The 16659-nt window shown below is 35.7% G+C and overlaps 1 protein-coding gene across 1 annotated transcript; it reads right to left on the bottom strand.

The window, feature by feature from the left end:
• Positions 1–6780: 6780 nt before the first annotated feature.
• LOC125840902 (eukaryotic translation initiation factor 4E-2) lies at positions 6781–16454 on the bottom strand. Its single transcript, XM_049519878.1, has 5 exons — positions 16067–16454; positions 13019–13184; positions 12780–12905; positions 7188–7253; positions 6781–7103 (listed from the first exon to the last, which is right to left on the bottom strand). The coding sequence occupies exons 1-5, from the start codon at positions 16321–16323 to the stop codon at positions 7053–7055; spliced, it is 666 nt and encodes a 221-aa protein (XP_049375835.1). The 5' UTR covers positions 16324–16454; the 3' UTR covers positions 6781–7052.
• Between the last annotated feature and the right edge of the window lie 205 nt (positions 16455–16659).

Below are 16659 nucleotides of genomic sequence, written 5' to 3'. Positions count from 1 at the left end.
TTACGACATAGGGGTTTGTCCTAGTCACATTTATGAGTAAAAGGCTTATGTCAAACTTATTAGTATTTCGCATATTCTCGTATGTACTCTGTTGATATCTATTATCTCATTTACAATGTTGAGACTTATATTGTTTATGATCTCTCTCATTGTATTTCTTTACGTCATGCATGCTTATGTCAAGTGGCTGGTCTAGGGCCTTTCGGGGTTCTATCAACATGTCACACCTAGGGGGTGCTTTAGATCATGACACTCTTATGTTTTTCCAAAATAAAGAATATAATAGATTATAGATCTACCCGTAATAGAAAAACTGTAATCTTGAGGAGAGAGTCCACCACGCAACTTGATTAGTGAAGATTGTGAGCTTAATTATGTAAAATCTTAAGATATTTCTTCAACTCATTGATTTTGTTTGAACTTTTGTAATTGTAGTGTTTGATTTTTAGATTTAGAAATTGTGTTGGAGATAAATAATATTTGGTCTTTGATTTTTGTTTTGTTCTTTTGCAATTAATTGAATATTATCTTGAGTATGATATGGGTCTTTGATTCTCTAATTGATCTCAGGCTTTAATTGACTTCCAAGGGAGCGATCAACCCAAAAACTTGCCAATTTATCTTAATGTTGCTTGGGAAAGATGATTAAGGGTAGGAAAGAATAATTAACATATTTGTGAATTGGCTAATGGACTAGAGCTTGAAAATATCTAGATCCGGGTCTAACCCTCATTTCATGAATTTGAGCTAGAGATAGGATAATCCTAGTGTTGTCATATTGGATTGCCTAACTGGATATACTTGCTATGTTTGGGAGAACTAGTCAAAATATACTTGTTTGTGATCGGGAGATACAAGTGGTTACCAGAGAATCCTATACATAGTTGACTTACCCATGATTATCTTGATGATGATAGGTTATTTGTGATGGATCGTATGAGCATGAATTGAATCCTCATTCCCAAATCTAGTTGCTATCCTTGGGTCTAAAGGTATTTGATCAATCTATCCTTTATTTTTGTTATATTAATTGAGTGTTTATCTCTCATCAAAAAACCCCTAAAAACACTTGTATCAATTAGTGAATTTAATTTAGTGGCTTGTAATTCTTTATCTTTACGATCACCATTACATTGTTCCTTGTAGATTCGATCCTGACCTCATAAGTTTGGTATTGTTTTGCATACGACAACCTACATTTCTAATTTGGGAGTGTAGTTGACCGTTATCAGTAGCCTACTTCAAAGTTGACCGCACACGCTCCAAATCCACTACTCAAAAGTGTTCCTTTTCCGAACTATCTCCGATCGCTAACAAATAAATTACACAATGTCAATACGAGTTTTGACACCCAAATTACAATAATTGAAGATAGAATCAAAAATGAATCAAAAATAGCATTGTGACACCCGCATCGAAAATTCCAAAATTGACCCAGTCAATTGGTCCCATTTTGATCTAGAAACTTATGTTTCAGAAATAGACACAATCTGAGCTTTACAAAGCGCTAAAATAGATCATGTAATAAAATGAACATAAGTCACCATTAAAGAGAGAAGGGAGGTCCTTCGGAACAAGAATTTACCTCTAATACAATTCCCTCACACCATCCCAAAGGTCCCAAAACGCAGCACTAACAATTCCCAGCAAATAGAGTCAAATATTAGCTCAATCGAAGCCCAAATGAGCAATAAATTGAGTTGACAATTTGAACAAATGAACAGATTTTCGGGACCGGTTAAGGCTGGGCACCGGAACGGGTTGTACCGGTACCGTTCCGGTTCGGTAATATTCGGGATGGGATGGGATACACTGAACTGGTACACGGAACGGAACGGTATCATGATATACCGATACCGGTTCATCCCGGTTCATTCCGATTCCGTTCCGGTCCGGTCCGGTCCCGGTAAATTATTTTTAATTAAAATAAAAAATAATATGTTTGTCATTATTTACTTTTATTAGCATTTCTTTTTTGTTTATTTAATTTTTAAAAATTACAAACTTAAGTTATTTAACTTTCAAGTTATAAGTATAACTTAATAGCTTAATAACTTATAAACTTCAAAAGATTCAAATCTTTAAAACTTATAACATAACTACATAAGCTCAAAAACTTTTTAAAAAAAACTTTATTAAACTTAACTTACAAACTTATATACGTAAAAATTTAAAAAAATATCTTTAAAATAAACTTAAGTAAAATTATTATAAATTTTAAAACTCAAATACTATAAACTAATATAACTTAGAAAAATAAAAAAAAAACATTCGTATTTTCGTAATTCAAAATAACTCAAAAAAAATAATTATTTTTTGAAATAGCTATATGTGCCGTCCTGTTTATCCCATCCCGTTCCGTTCTGGTCCATTCTGATCCGTCCCGGTTCTATCCCGGTATATAGTGGGACAGGACGGAACTGAGCCTCCATCCCGGTAGTTCCGGTTCGGTTCATCCCGGTACCGGTCAACAACCCGGTCAAACCGTCCCATTCCGGTCGGGTACCGGTTCGTTCTGGTCTGGTCGTCCCATTCCGGTCCGGTGCCCAGCCTTAAGACCGGTCTTTTAAATAAGACAAGTTAAATGACTTCAGCAAATGTCAGGCCATAGTCACGATCGCGGTGATCAACGAGGGGAGGTCAACCTTGACCCTTCTTAGAGAACGCAGGAGACTATCCATCTCCTCTTCATGGACCCGGAGCTAAGCCCGTGAACTCGATGGCCAAAACTCTTTGCATCGCTGACTCTTGCACCGCTGGAGCAACTTCTTTTCTCATCTTTACAAAATGTTAAGAGGTTTGAAAACCATTCCATTGGGAGTTCCGTTATTCAGATGGACAAGACATATGGCGAGGCAAGAAACCTCGCAAATGCAATTCAATAGGGAAGTGCTCTTTACACTTAAGCTGGTGACTTTCCTTAGTCATTCATTGCATCTTGAGCCACTGAACCAATGTGAATAAGTGTAAGCTTTGTTGCCCGAACACGATTGGTGCTGGCCACATTAGGTTCTACTGTGGTAGCAAGAGAGGTCAGGCAGTGTCAATTAAGAGGTTGTCAGTGAGCATTCCTAGTCACACGGGAAAATAGGTCAAATGGCAAGGCAAGGCCATACGCACGTTTGGCTCCTCCAATGGATCAGTAAGTTCATACCACGTATAAATCGAGACCTGAGAAGGAGGTTGTAGGAGAGAGTTCAACATAACAATAATCATCTAAGCTGCTCCATGAACACGGCTTTAAGCCCACGAACGCGAAGAACAACATGAGGTACACCAACTCAAGTTGGACTTGGCAAAATGCTCTGATGGGGGATCGAAATTCGTTCTGATCCCCGCGCACACAAATGAACTATGTTACCTTACTAAATTTGACATCCTAGACTAAACGAAGGTGTCAAAACTTTCAAAAGAGGTCGTCTCAACAAAAGCGAGTCTCACACCTAAGCTCTATTTTGAACCAAAATCCATGAGGTAGATCGAAATGAGCTTGGAAGTCTAGATTCGCACCAAAGTTCCTTCTAGACCAAACTCGACGTTCTATAGCTAACGGAACCGTCAAAAAATTGCATTCTGAGGTTGTCTACCTAAATTTTTTATCGAAGTGAGCCGTTCAAGTTCCAAAAGCTCCAAAACACGAAAACTCGCATAAAAACAAAGCAAACGACCAGTTGACCGAACTGGTCAGTTCCAGCAAGTGGTAAATGACTCAGGGTCCTTATAGAAAAGCTCTAAATGTCAAAAGTAACTCAATAAAGAGGAAATGACCTATATGGTCATTACAGTCATAAATCATCTTCTGAAGGTAGGGAACTCGTCATTTCTCTAAAAGTAACATGCTTTTAAATTTCAACAATCTTAACACCAAATCTACTTAAAAATGAACTCAATTTTAAAACTTAAGTTCCAATATCATAAGACCAAATTCTATTTATCAATTTGTGAGAATAACAATAAATCTAACAAATCTATTTTGTAATAATGATAATTAAAAGCATAATATCTCGATTGCTATAGATTCAACGGAAAAGGCTCAAAAATACCCCTAAACTATTTGAAATAGCTCATATTTTCTCTTAAACTATATTCCGGCTCAAAACTACCCTTCCCGTCATACTATTGGGTCAAAAGTACCCTTCTTATTAATTGAAGTTGTTAAATGCCATGTGGATGCCACGTAAACACCACAATTTCATTCATTTCCACATAGACTAATATTCTTAATCCCTAATTTTTCCCCTCATTTCTCCATTTCCATTTGAAACCATTTCACCCAACCCTTTCCCCTCATTTCTCCATTTCCCTTAGAAACGATTTCATCCATTTCCCTAATTTTCCACTCATTTCTCCATTTCCCTTAAATGAATTAAAACTTATCTGAAATCATTCATGTCAGAGAGTCCTAAGTAGAATTAGTTAACTCTGTAATGGGAAAAGAAATAAGTCAGTTTTCATTGTGCATTGTTCTTATACTGTGAATGCATAGATGATGGCAGAATTTCAACTGAAAATGGAAGTAATACCTAGAAATTTAATGCCTCACTTGACTTGTAGGAAGCTTGTTTATTACTTCTCAGAAATTTTTTTAAAATATGAAGCTTGTTTGTAGTGACAAAACTGCTAAGAATTATGAACTCACAGGTGTCTTAGTATTTGGTTTAGGTACTTGTATTCCTTTTCTTTTAGCTAATTTACTATATTTGAGGAATTTGCATGATTTACCCTCTACCTAGCTAGTTACAACCATTCTAGACAGTTACATCAATGTAAATGAATGATCCAGTTACATTATTCACCGTAGTTTGAATAACAAACAGTGGCCACTACTAAATCCACTAAGCCATGAAATTGAACACGTGAACAAAAATAAGCTAAAACTAAGACAATGTTGCTGCAATGAGAGGAAAATTAGGGAAATGGATGAAATCGTTTCTAAGGGAAATGGAGAAATGAGGGGAAAGGGTGGGTGAAATGGTTTCAAATGGAAATGGAGAAATGAGGGGAAAAATTAGGGATTAGGAATATTAGTCTATGTGGAAATGAATGAAATTGTGGCGCTTACGTGGCATGTCATGTGTCATCCACATGACATTTAACAGTTTCAACTAATAAGAAGGGTACTTTTGACCCAATAGTATGTCAAGAAGGATAGTTTTGAGCCGGAATGTAATTTAAGGGTAAATATGAGCTATTTCAGATAGTTTAAGGGTATTTTTTGAGCCTTTTTCGTAGATTCAAAAACACTACGACTAAGAAGAAGAAAGAAGATCAGGAGGAAACATGTTTATGCCGGGTACAACTTAAATGTCAGCGACCAAATAGGTCTGCCCATATATATTTGAGGCGAAGATGGCTAACTTGAGTTAAATATGGCTAAAATTAGTTATTTTTTATAGTATTAAAAAATATAATGCATGCATTAGTTTTAGGTATTACTAGTATCATGTTTGATACACGTTTGGTATTAATGTATGCGTAACTAATAAATGAAAATTCAGTAATCGTAATGCAAGGTGTTTTAATTTATGTATTAGCATATTTTTTTTAAAAATTGTCCATCAAAATCTTTTCTATGTCTTTTCCACCATATTTGTAGAGGATATTTTTATACATAAATATTAATACATCAAATCAAACAATGTAAGAAATAATATTTGCATAACTAATAGGCGAAATGATCTTATGGACCCTTGGACTTGTATGAGTTTGTATTATGAACCTTTCAATGTACCTCTTTACCAACTGAACCCTTAAACTCCATGAAACTCAACATGTTAAATCCCTCTGACGGTTAACCAAGCTTATGTTGCAACTTAATTGTTTAATTTTACATTAAAAAAGGGAGCGTAGAAATAAAAATTTAGACTCAAAATAATTAAAAGAAAAAAATAGAATAAAAGAACAAAAAAAAAAACTCACTTCTTTCTCCACCCCCCCCCCCCCCATTTCTTTTCCTCTTTCTATAATCACCTTCCTTATTCTTCCCCCACCCAATCTCCCATTTCTTTCGTTCTCCCATCCCCACTCCTTTCCAATTTCTTTCTCTTTCTTCTTTTTCGTTTTCTTTTCCCCTAAGTTGAAACGAAATCGTGCAAAAAAATAGAACATTATGAACAAAGAAAAATGGAAAAAATTGGCTCAATACACATAGCCGTGGAAGAAGTATGTCTAATGAGAACTTTTTTTTTTTGTTGCAATTTTAGTGCTCATCTTTAAATTTGCTATTGTTATTGATTTGTCTTTCTTTTTCATTTTCTGAGGTAAAGTGAGAAAGATTCGATAGTTTGAAAGGTGAAAAGTTATTATTGAATGTCTTTGTGAAATTAGATGAAATATGTTGCATAAAATTGTATAGAAATATTACAATATATTGACATATTAAAAGTGATTCATTGGCATTAATGGAGAAAAGGATTTTACAAGGGTTGGTCAAGTAACAATGAAGGGACTAATGGAGTGAAAAAGAAGAAAAAAAAGTTATTTTAAAAAATTAAATAATAACTGATGTGTCATATAAAATATGATGAGGATGATGACAAGTCAATTTTATTGTGCATTTGAACTTCATACAAAGCCAAAGGGATTTAAAAGTTTCATTGAATTTAAGGTTTCAGTTGGCAAGTAGTTAAATAAAAAGGTTCAAAATAAAAACTCATAGGTACAAAGGTCCATCAAACCATATTGCCTAACTAATACCGGCATTACTAATAAAGCCCCTATTCAACATTATTCTTATACACCATATCAAATGACCCCTCAAAGAGTAAGTTGGATTGGAAAGGAAAGCAAAACACATACGTAAGATTGCTGAGTGCTGTCAATTTCATAGAAATAGCAAAAATCCTCTATAATATCGGTACTAATACAAGTCGCATATGGCCAATAGTCAAGTCATCAAAAAGCTTAAAAACCAAACAAATTCCCTATACGAAAATTGGCAATGCCAATGCAAGAGGTAAAACATGCAGCCACAAGTGACTGCTGATTCTTCAGTAAACAAGTATACTACCACTGTAACTGTATTGATTGCATTCCCTGTTGTAACGGTAGAACTACACGGAATAACGATTCTTGGCAGCTCTGTCAAGCTTCTTTGCATCATCCTGCAAAACAAATGGTTCTTGATGAGAGTTGCAAATCAATGATTGAGCAAATCAATGATTGAGTATATAACCAAGACATCTTACATGAAATATAAAGCCAATTGTGTCATTGTAATCCAGAAACTCTTTCCATTGTTTACCAATGCTCACCTGCAATGAAATGCTCATTTAGATGCAAGTGGATGAGGCTAGTAGACAGGGGGGAGGGGGAATGCGGAATGCCGTATCGTGTAATTCTAGAAGAAAAAGTAAGAATGGACAAGAAATAGGAGTGGGAGGGTTGGAAACATGAAAAAAAAAAAATTGGTTTAGAATAACCAAAGTGGCATGACACATGCATTATCTCAGAAGTAGTCAAAGATATATAGCTACTGTATAGATGGACTGGGTAAATTCAACCACACAGTGAATAGTACTCTATCAATTTGGGGGCAAAATACTTCTTACTACATTTTCGATTCTCACAAGCCTCGTCATTGGAGCCAAGTAACATCGGCTATCACAAAATCATACAAAAAAATAACTATTTTACAAGACTGATGCTGCAACTCAAGGAAACATACCAAAATTTTACAGACCACCTAATACAGGCAGAGACCAACTAGGAACATAGTACTCCTTATTAATTCAATGTTTCATAGGGAAAAGAAATTTAAAAAGAAAGGCCAAAACTGAACCATTTATAGAGTTCCGTATGGATACGCAACCACTACACCTCAATCCCATACAGTGGGGAGTCGAGCAACCATGTTTCTCCATTTAAACCAACTCATCTCATCGTACCTTACGAATATGAGAATGCAAATTCTAAAACTACATCCTGCACTCGAAGGGAATACTGAAAACAACCAATGGTTAACACCAAAATCTGCCAATAAACTTTCTAATTTTTAATTCTGATATCGTAGCATACAACTTGCTCTGTTCCTGTCCCAAAGCTTTGCTTTTCATTCCAGTTAAAAATACCAATGCATTTAAGTTGATTGTATTCATAGTTTCGTAAAAGATTTAGAATGTTTTGGAATCCAGGCTGTTCTTCTCCAAGCCATTATTGCTAAAGCTACATAACAGAGAATGCAGATGGTGAAAAGTTAGCTCCACCTGTTAGAAAACAATACTTAACTTCAAGACTTCACTAATGGTAGATGACGTAACAGTTACAAGTTTCTGAAACCAAAATAAGAGTTCAGGGGTCCATCACTGAAAAAAAGCATAAAGGTAAAATAGAAACTTCTTAGAAAATATAGGGGGTTTTCCTAGAACTGCTATGAATGGATAACATAATGAAAACATATCAATTAATAAACTTCCGCTAACTATTATTAGTCAGGAATTGCATTTCAATTTTAAGCTGTAGCTTTGGCCTTTTCAACATAAAAAATAATTTGTTATTTTTCTACAAGTAACTAAATGTTTTTTGAAATAAAGTAATTAAACATTTAAAACGCTTCGAAGTAGAGATGTCTATCTGATCACTAGCAAGGTTTGAGTATAAGGGGCTATCTTTAATTTAGCCTTAGAAATATATTTAAATACAATAATTACTATGCCTCAATCCAAGTTAGTTGGGGCAGGCAGTATGAACACCATCATAAATGCTTTGTTTGAATCCATAATATTTTTTATATTCAGTATTTTAGGACATCTTTCGCTGGGTATGTTGTTGAATTTAGGACATCCAACAGTAAGATTTCTCACATATGCTCTTCCATTGGTTATGTCTCTAATATACTAAGAGTCTAGTAAGCACTAGTCTTTTAGATGGTATCACCCATACGAATTGTCAATGTACTTTATTTTTTAATATTTTTGATGGGTTCGTACATTATATTTTTCATCCTTTGCTAGAACAACCTGGATTCCGGAATATTCCAAATCTTTTGAGATTACTCCTTTCTTAGGTCTACCTCCTCTTTCAACACCATCAATAATGTTTTTACAGCTAAAAACTGGTGCTTAAGAAAGCCTACATAACACATGGCTACACATCTCAAGCAATAGTCTCTCATTTTATCATTCTAACCTTCTAACACATGTGATCATTTCTAATCTCATGTAGCTATTATGACTGCACATTTGTCTTAACATTGGCATATCTGTAGTACTAATCTTGTGGATATTTTGGGCTTTAGAGGCCCAATATTCACTCTAATACAAAAGTGTTAGCCTCGCAGCCATTCTTAACAACTTCTCTTTCCCTTTGGTAGGTATCTTACTATCACATAACATTTATGTGGCACTCCTTTTCAACCATCTTACTTGAATATTCCTATGCTTGACATTTTCATCCATCATTCCATTCTCCTGAAACAATGAGCCTAAACATCTGAATTGTCAAACATTTAGGTACCTCAATCCATTCTAATGTCACCTCAACTTCAGTCATATCTAGCTGGCTAAACTTGCAGAATATGTATTATGTCTTACTCCTACAAAGTAACTTTGTATGTATGATATTTGTTCACATTATCATCCCAAACCCAGATAAAGGAAGAGGACTGTAGTAGATTAACAACCAACACAAAACTTGTTATGCCATGATGAATCCGTATAATGCAAATTTCAAAATGTATTCTTCCCATAATAAAATTGTAATGACCCGGTCGGTCATTTTTTGAAAGTTTCGTGAATTTACCGTTTTGCCCCTCCCGATATCGACCCCGAGTCTCTTATGATTGAGTTTGAAAAAGTTGGTTTTAAATTTTGAGTTAAAAGTTGAGAATTTGATAATTTTTTGCTTTTGAAAGGCTAAGTTGCTCAAAGGTGGTTTTTGGAGCCTTTTGGAGCTTCGAGTGTCTGAATGGAATTCCATCGATTCCATCAATCCCGTGGAATCTGAGCTGTGAGAGTTGTCGGTTGCAACTTCCGAGTTTTTTTGAGATTTGGGGTCCTAAGTTGTGAAATTGTGGAAAATTAGCCCTTGGGTTGACTTTGGTCAACATTCGGGGTTCGAATGCTCAGATCAGAATTTTCGAGAATTTTGTTGGATTCGGGGGATGATTTTAGGCCTAGGTGAGATCTCGTCGATTTTTGAGAGTTTCCGAGCTTGTTTTAGACTTTTAGGCATTAAGTTAGTTTCTTGTGGTTTTCACGGATGTCGGGTAAAGGAGACCTCAGATTTGTATTTTGACAGTTCCATTGAGTCCGGAACGTCGAGTATAATTGATTTGCATATGTGCTTTGTGTGCAAGGGGTTCCGAATGAATCTCGAGGGTCCTTTCGATGTTTTTGTGTTGGCTGATGTTTCTGGTGCTGCAGTCTTTGCTTATGCGGAACCTGGTTCGCAAAAGCGAGACTGGCCTTTTGGGCGGGGTTCGCTTGGGCGGGGTTCACCATAGTTCGCTTTAGCGATGGTCGCTTAAGCGGAACCTGGTTCGCAAAAGCGAGACCCCCAACATTTGCGAGGTTCACTTAAGTGGAACCTGATTCGCATAAGCGACATCTGAGCGGGTTTTTGCCTGCCATTTTCGGGTTTTAAGGCCCATTTTTCATTTTTGAGCTTGGGGAACCCTTGGTGGCGATTTTTGAAAGGATTGTTTGTTCTAAGTCAATTGGGTAGGCTTTTATGATCCTAAACCTTCATTTTTCTTTGGTTATTTATGAATTTTGATTAGTAAATGGCAAGCTTTTATGATCCTAAACCTTCATTTTCCTTTAGTAATGTTTTCAAGTATTAAATTTTGGATTCAAACCTTTATTCTCGGAATTGGGTTTTGAGTTGATTGACCCATTTTTCAAAATAATTGATGTGGGTATTGTTGTTTCCAAATATTTATTGTGAATACTTGATTGTTATAGATTGTGTGGCTTCGGGAGTGATTCGGAAGGGGAAGAGACTCATCTCATGGAGTGATTAATTGTGTGATTTAAGGCAAGTGATCTCCTAAATCTTGTATTCTAGTAGAATTCGTGTACTTCCTTCGTTGCTTGTGTGTTGGGAGTAATGGGGATGGGGTGAAGGGTTTAATTGTCCACTTGATATATCTAAATGAATAAAAAGGGGTTGAATTGAAAAGGCTACGTGATGAACGTGATGAACGTGATGAACGTGATGATGTGAATTGCCTTATTGTGACCCTTGTTGATTGATTGATGAAATGTTTGATAGCATGAATGTGGACTTGAATTGCATGAGTTAGTATCTCTTCCATGTGGTGTGATAGTGCTTGTGTGCATTGATTGTGGGACACCGTGATGAGACATGTGATGTTTATGATTCCGAGGTCATTGCCGGCGAGTGCTATTATGCCGAGGTCATTGCCGGCGAGTGCTATTATGCCGAGGTCATTTTCGACAAGTGTTGTGATGTCGAGGTCATTTCCGGCTAGAGGATTGATATAAAGCCGACGGGAAATGGTTCCGGCTAGTGATATTATGCCGATGGGAAATGGTTTCGGCGAGGGATTGATTATTGTGACTTGAGGCATTTGGTGTTTATGTGTGACTTGCTTGTTAATTGTGTTTGAGACTTACTTGATTCGTTTGATTGTTGACCTGTGATTATTGAGCCTTGTGAGTTGTGCATTATAGAACTGCTAGTTGGGTTGATTTCTGTGCAGGTTGTAGTTTGAGGAGGTTCGATCGGAGTGTAAGGGGTATTCGATTTCTAGCTAGATGCCTTGTTTATAAGGTTGCTTGTTGGGTACCGTGTTGTTGGTACTCACTCCTTGCTTCTACACTTCTGTAGGTTCCGAGCCCGGTATAGCGTGATCGTCCTTCTATTACTTTCCGAGGCTTGTCAAGGATTTGGAGAGGTAGATGCTTGTTACTTCAGCGGGCCCTCTTTTTCCTTTTTCTTTATACTTTGTTTTATTTGAGAACAAAGGCTGAGACTTGTAATTATTTCAATTCCGCACTTTATGTATTTAGTAGCTTGTATAGGCGACAGCCAGATTTTGAGGGTTTTAATAGAATGAATGTTTTCCGCTTTATCTTGTCTTGCTTTAAAATAGTACCTATAAAAATTAGTCTTTACTTACCGTCCTAATGATTAAATACAGAATATGAACACATGATGCCCGGAGCATTCAGCACTAAACTGCCTCTTTGCACATATATTTAACAAAATACTAGAGAGAATTCATGCAGCATAATATATATAGGAAACCTAAAACTTCACATATAAGTGCTCATAGAAGACCTAAAACAGCACATGTAAAGGCATGCTATTTCACAAGTAAACACACTCTTGATGCCATTATTTTCTCTTCATGCATGATGCATCTCTAAATGTAGATACACTTGTTAAGACAATTTAAAAAGTTCCAAGGATTTGACTGCAAGGCAGATATGCCCCTTTGTGACAATCTTTCCCCTTGGTGCATCCGTTGATGTTAATACATTTCTGTTAAAAACCACTTAGAAAGTTACTAGAATTGGAATTCAAAATCCAGCCAATCACCAATGTCATTACTCGAAAAAGACAATTGTGACCGACGTTCTCCGTCTCAAGCTTAACACTATCTACTGGTGATTCTAGTGTTGTCTACTGCCATTACTATTAAATGGCGTCACTAATTGGGATACATAACGTTTAAGCAAATCACGACAAAATTAGACACTATATCTTTTTATTTCTCAACTTAGTCCCACAAAGTAATGAAGCTGATTGTCAACGCCAAAAAGCAGGTAGTAATAAGTACTTATATTATGCCTTTTTTGGTTTAAAGAAATTACCTGAGCTGTTTCATTGGCAGCATTCCTGGTCCACAGAGCTATTTTTTCTTGTCTAACTCGAACATTAATAACCGCTCCACAAATTTCATCTCCATAATCAAATTGCTCTCCAATCAGTGCCAGAAGCTACAGTTAATTCCATATCAGAAAATTTAAGGAAGACCTTCATCCATATGGGAAAAGAAAAAAGCCAGATTAGACACAAGATTAAGAATCAGATAGGAACATCATGGGCACACCGTATACAGCCAGCAGGTATCAGATTTACCCCTAGAAAAGTTCATCGTCCACTTCCCTCCATTGGCACATACAGGATCCTCCCACTTTGGCTCAATTTTATTTTTAAAACAATGGAAGTCTGCACCCACGGCCAACTTGCTTGGGTGGTGGATGTTGTTGTACACACTGCAGAATATTCAACAGGAATATATCAAAATATCCAATCCATGATCTCAGAATATAAAATAAAGCATGCATGCTTCATGATCTTATATTTCTTTTTAAAACTGGGCCAGTTTGCCCGCACCTCAACTAATTCCACAAGGTATCTGCTACATCCCACCAGCACAAGTACCAAATAACTCTGAGCATATTGACTCTTGAGAAAAATGTGGAAAACATATTGCCGGCACCACCAGCACATGTTTTCTTAGAAAATATGTGGTCTTATTTTTCCATTCTAGTTAGTGAGTAGAAAATACTTTCCACCATATGGTTGCTAAGGAGAAAAACAAATTTCCAACAATCTATATATTTTCATAGGATAATCAATAAAATATATCAAAATTGAAAGTGAAAAAAAGATGAGATTTTAAGGAGTAAGTTTTAGAAGCAACATTATTACTCCCTCCCGCTTCAGTGTAAGTGTCTTAGTTTGACTAGATACGTTGTTTAAAAAAAAAAAGGGAGACTTGAATCTTGTGGTCTTAAATTGAAGTTGTGTAATGCACCAAAATGCCCTTTAAATTTTGTGTCCATAAACATGCCAGAAATGTCGGAATCAAAGGGTTACCAAATATAAAAAGAAGCATTCTCTTTTAAGCAAACTAAAAAGAAAATTAAGACACTTAGATTGAAATAGAGAGAGTATATTATAAGTATTAATATGTTACTATCAAAAAAAATAAAAAAATTATAAGTATTACAAGGAAGTAGGTTTATGGCATGCAGCAGCCATCATCAATACATTAGCTTTTGTGTGTTCTGTGTCATGTCTTGAAAGAGTACGTTTTTGGTAATGTTCAGTAAAAGATCGACTTCAAAATAAATAATAAAAAATCGAATTCAAATTAAATAATAAAAGATCGACTTCCAAGTGGTCTTGATGACCCAAAAAAGCTATAGAAGGATTCTAACAGCTTTCTCTTGTACTGGGGTTCAATACCAGCTTCACAGTGGAGTGTTTTTCAATAAAATTACCATCTGTTTTTGTTATTTCATCAATAAAATTACCATTACTTATCAAAATATCATTTTGAGAAAGGTTAGTTATCAAAATATTTTGATGACCCAAGAACAAAAAAGAAGGAAAAAGGAGACCACAAAAGTAGTAAAACACAACAAAAATACAAAGAAGGCAGTGTATAGTACAGCCCAATTAATTTATGAAATAGAACTCTACTGCAGACCCAATACAACTTCCATAAAATGAATCTTCTAACAATTCTGGGATCTCAAAGCTATGTTTCGTGGACTCTTCAAAATTCATGTTGCACCCTTGTCAACACCTATCAACACGACATGAGTGTGGGTGTGGGATCAATACCTGATTTGGTCAACTTATCATGGACACTTTGACTACATTGAACAAGATGTATAGATTGATTGGGTATTTGATTTGATTTTTGAGTTTATGTCATATATATATAGTTATATAAAGTATGAAAATGATTTTCTATTACGTGAGATATCTTATGAATAAACTATTGGTGTTCATTTAGAATAAAGTTTTATTAGTTTTAGTTCAATGGCTTTAACATATCAAAATATATAGTTTATATGTCGTAATATATATTTTATTGGCCGTATCCCTGCACCAATATCCACAAATTTGCACTTAGATCCATACCCCAAAATTCTAAAATTTGTGTGTTGAAGAATCCAACCTCTAGATCAGCACCCATATTGGATACCCACACCCAAGTCCGAGCAACATAGTCTCAAAGTAAGATCACGCCCTCTCCCACAATAGCCACTAATCTCAAAGTAAGACCACACCTCCCACTTTGTTCAGGGAACTTTGTGCCTCAATGCAGGGCCTAATTCTGATTCCATATTTGAATATTACATGTTCATACTTGGCGCATCATCGCGATCTTGTGACATCATTTGAGTATATGATCTTCATCAAAAGTTCGCTCGACTTGATCTATTCCATCCATCCATACCCAAATCGATAGTCACAACTATATTACACATTTTTTTTATTTTTCCATTACATTGAGAGATCAAAAGGGGGAAAGGATGTAAATTTGAGTACACCTATATTTCTCCTTATTTTCGTGTTTTGATCTTCACGTTTCAACACAATGATCTAGTTCAGGGCTTTTGAATTCCTTCAAACGCACAGTACTAAAGAACGTATACATCACAACAAGTTAATATACTCAAAGAAGCACATTACTTATGAATCTACATATTAATTAGCTATAATTAAAGGTGAAGTAATAAAAGCATGTCATGCATGGATGAATGGAAGTGAATTTTTCTAATGCATGTGTCATTATTTTCCATTCACAACTTAACAGAGAATTTGACAACTTCAAATAAGAAAACGAAACCATAAAAAGCATACTACTACGAGCAGTGGCGAAGCCACCCTATTATGAGGGGGTCATCCGACCCCCTTCGACGGAAAATTATATGGTTTATACATGGTTAAAATAATTTTTTAGGTATATATAGTAGATGTCGAACCCCCTTCGGCTACTTCGTGTGTCTATTTTTTTAGATTCTGAACCCCCTTATTAAAAATTCTGGCTCCGCCACTGACTACGAGTAAGTACTAGAGATTTATGCTACATGCAAGCATGTAAAATTCTAAATTTCTTCAAGTCATCCTTGATGCCTATTGTAACAACTGCTGTAAACGTCACTCCTCATGTATGTTTAAGAGGATCCAGGATTTACAGCAAAATTTTAACTGGCTTAAATTCACATTATATATGAAGATCTAATCATTACAAAAATTACAAATCGAAGGCAGATAATCAGAACATTGGAAACCCTAATCCTACCGATGAAGTTTTTCTCAAACGCCCAAAAAAAGAAAGCAAAGTTAATGGTACCTCCAAAAATCTTCAGCAGCGGAGAAGGTGTAAATGGGGCGAATGGAACTACCCCAAGCAGCTTGTTTCGATTTCCCTGAAGGGTTATCGAACCAAAATGTCCAAGAATGTTCTAGTGGATGTTTCATAGTGATTTGTTTCCCTAAAGACGAGGCCGTATCATCCGATTCCCCTACGATCTCTCCTTCCTCACCTCCGTCTTCTACAGATGACGTTTTGTATTCCTCTGAAGCAGCTTTGTTTAGTTCATCAGCCATTTTTGGTGTTTTTCTCTAAGCTTTCGTCCAAGAAATTTGTGGGGTTGGTTATGGATTTCAGTTGAACTCCTCAAATTGTATTGAGGGAAAACTCCGGTTTGTTTGTTGACAGTTTTCACCCTAGACCCGCTAATCTTTTACTTTTTGGGCTGGGCTGCAAATAGGCTCTCTGTAAAAAGAAAAAAAATCACAAAGAGCCGCTATAATAAACTTTCATAGTTATAGTTTATATATTTACAGGATATAGTTACAATTTAAGTTATCTTATTTGTATAATTCATGGATTTGTATAATTTGCGAGTACATTTGTATAATTCAATTTTTTTTGTATAAACT

The sequence above is a fragment of the Solanum verrucosum genome, unplaced genomic scaffold (genome assembly GCF_900185275.1).
Source record: "Solanum verrucosum unplaced genomic scaffold, falcon-dt-bn FXZP01000194.1, whole genome shotgun sequence".
Taxonomy (NCBI): domain Eukaryota; kingdom Viridiplantae; phylum Streptophyta; class Magnoliopsida; order Solanales; family Solanaceae; genus Solanum; species Solanum verrucosum.
Note: the sequence above shows the minus strand (reverse complement) of the source record. Positions and strands in the feature narration are given on the sequence as shown.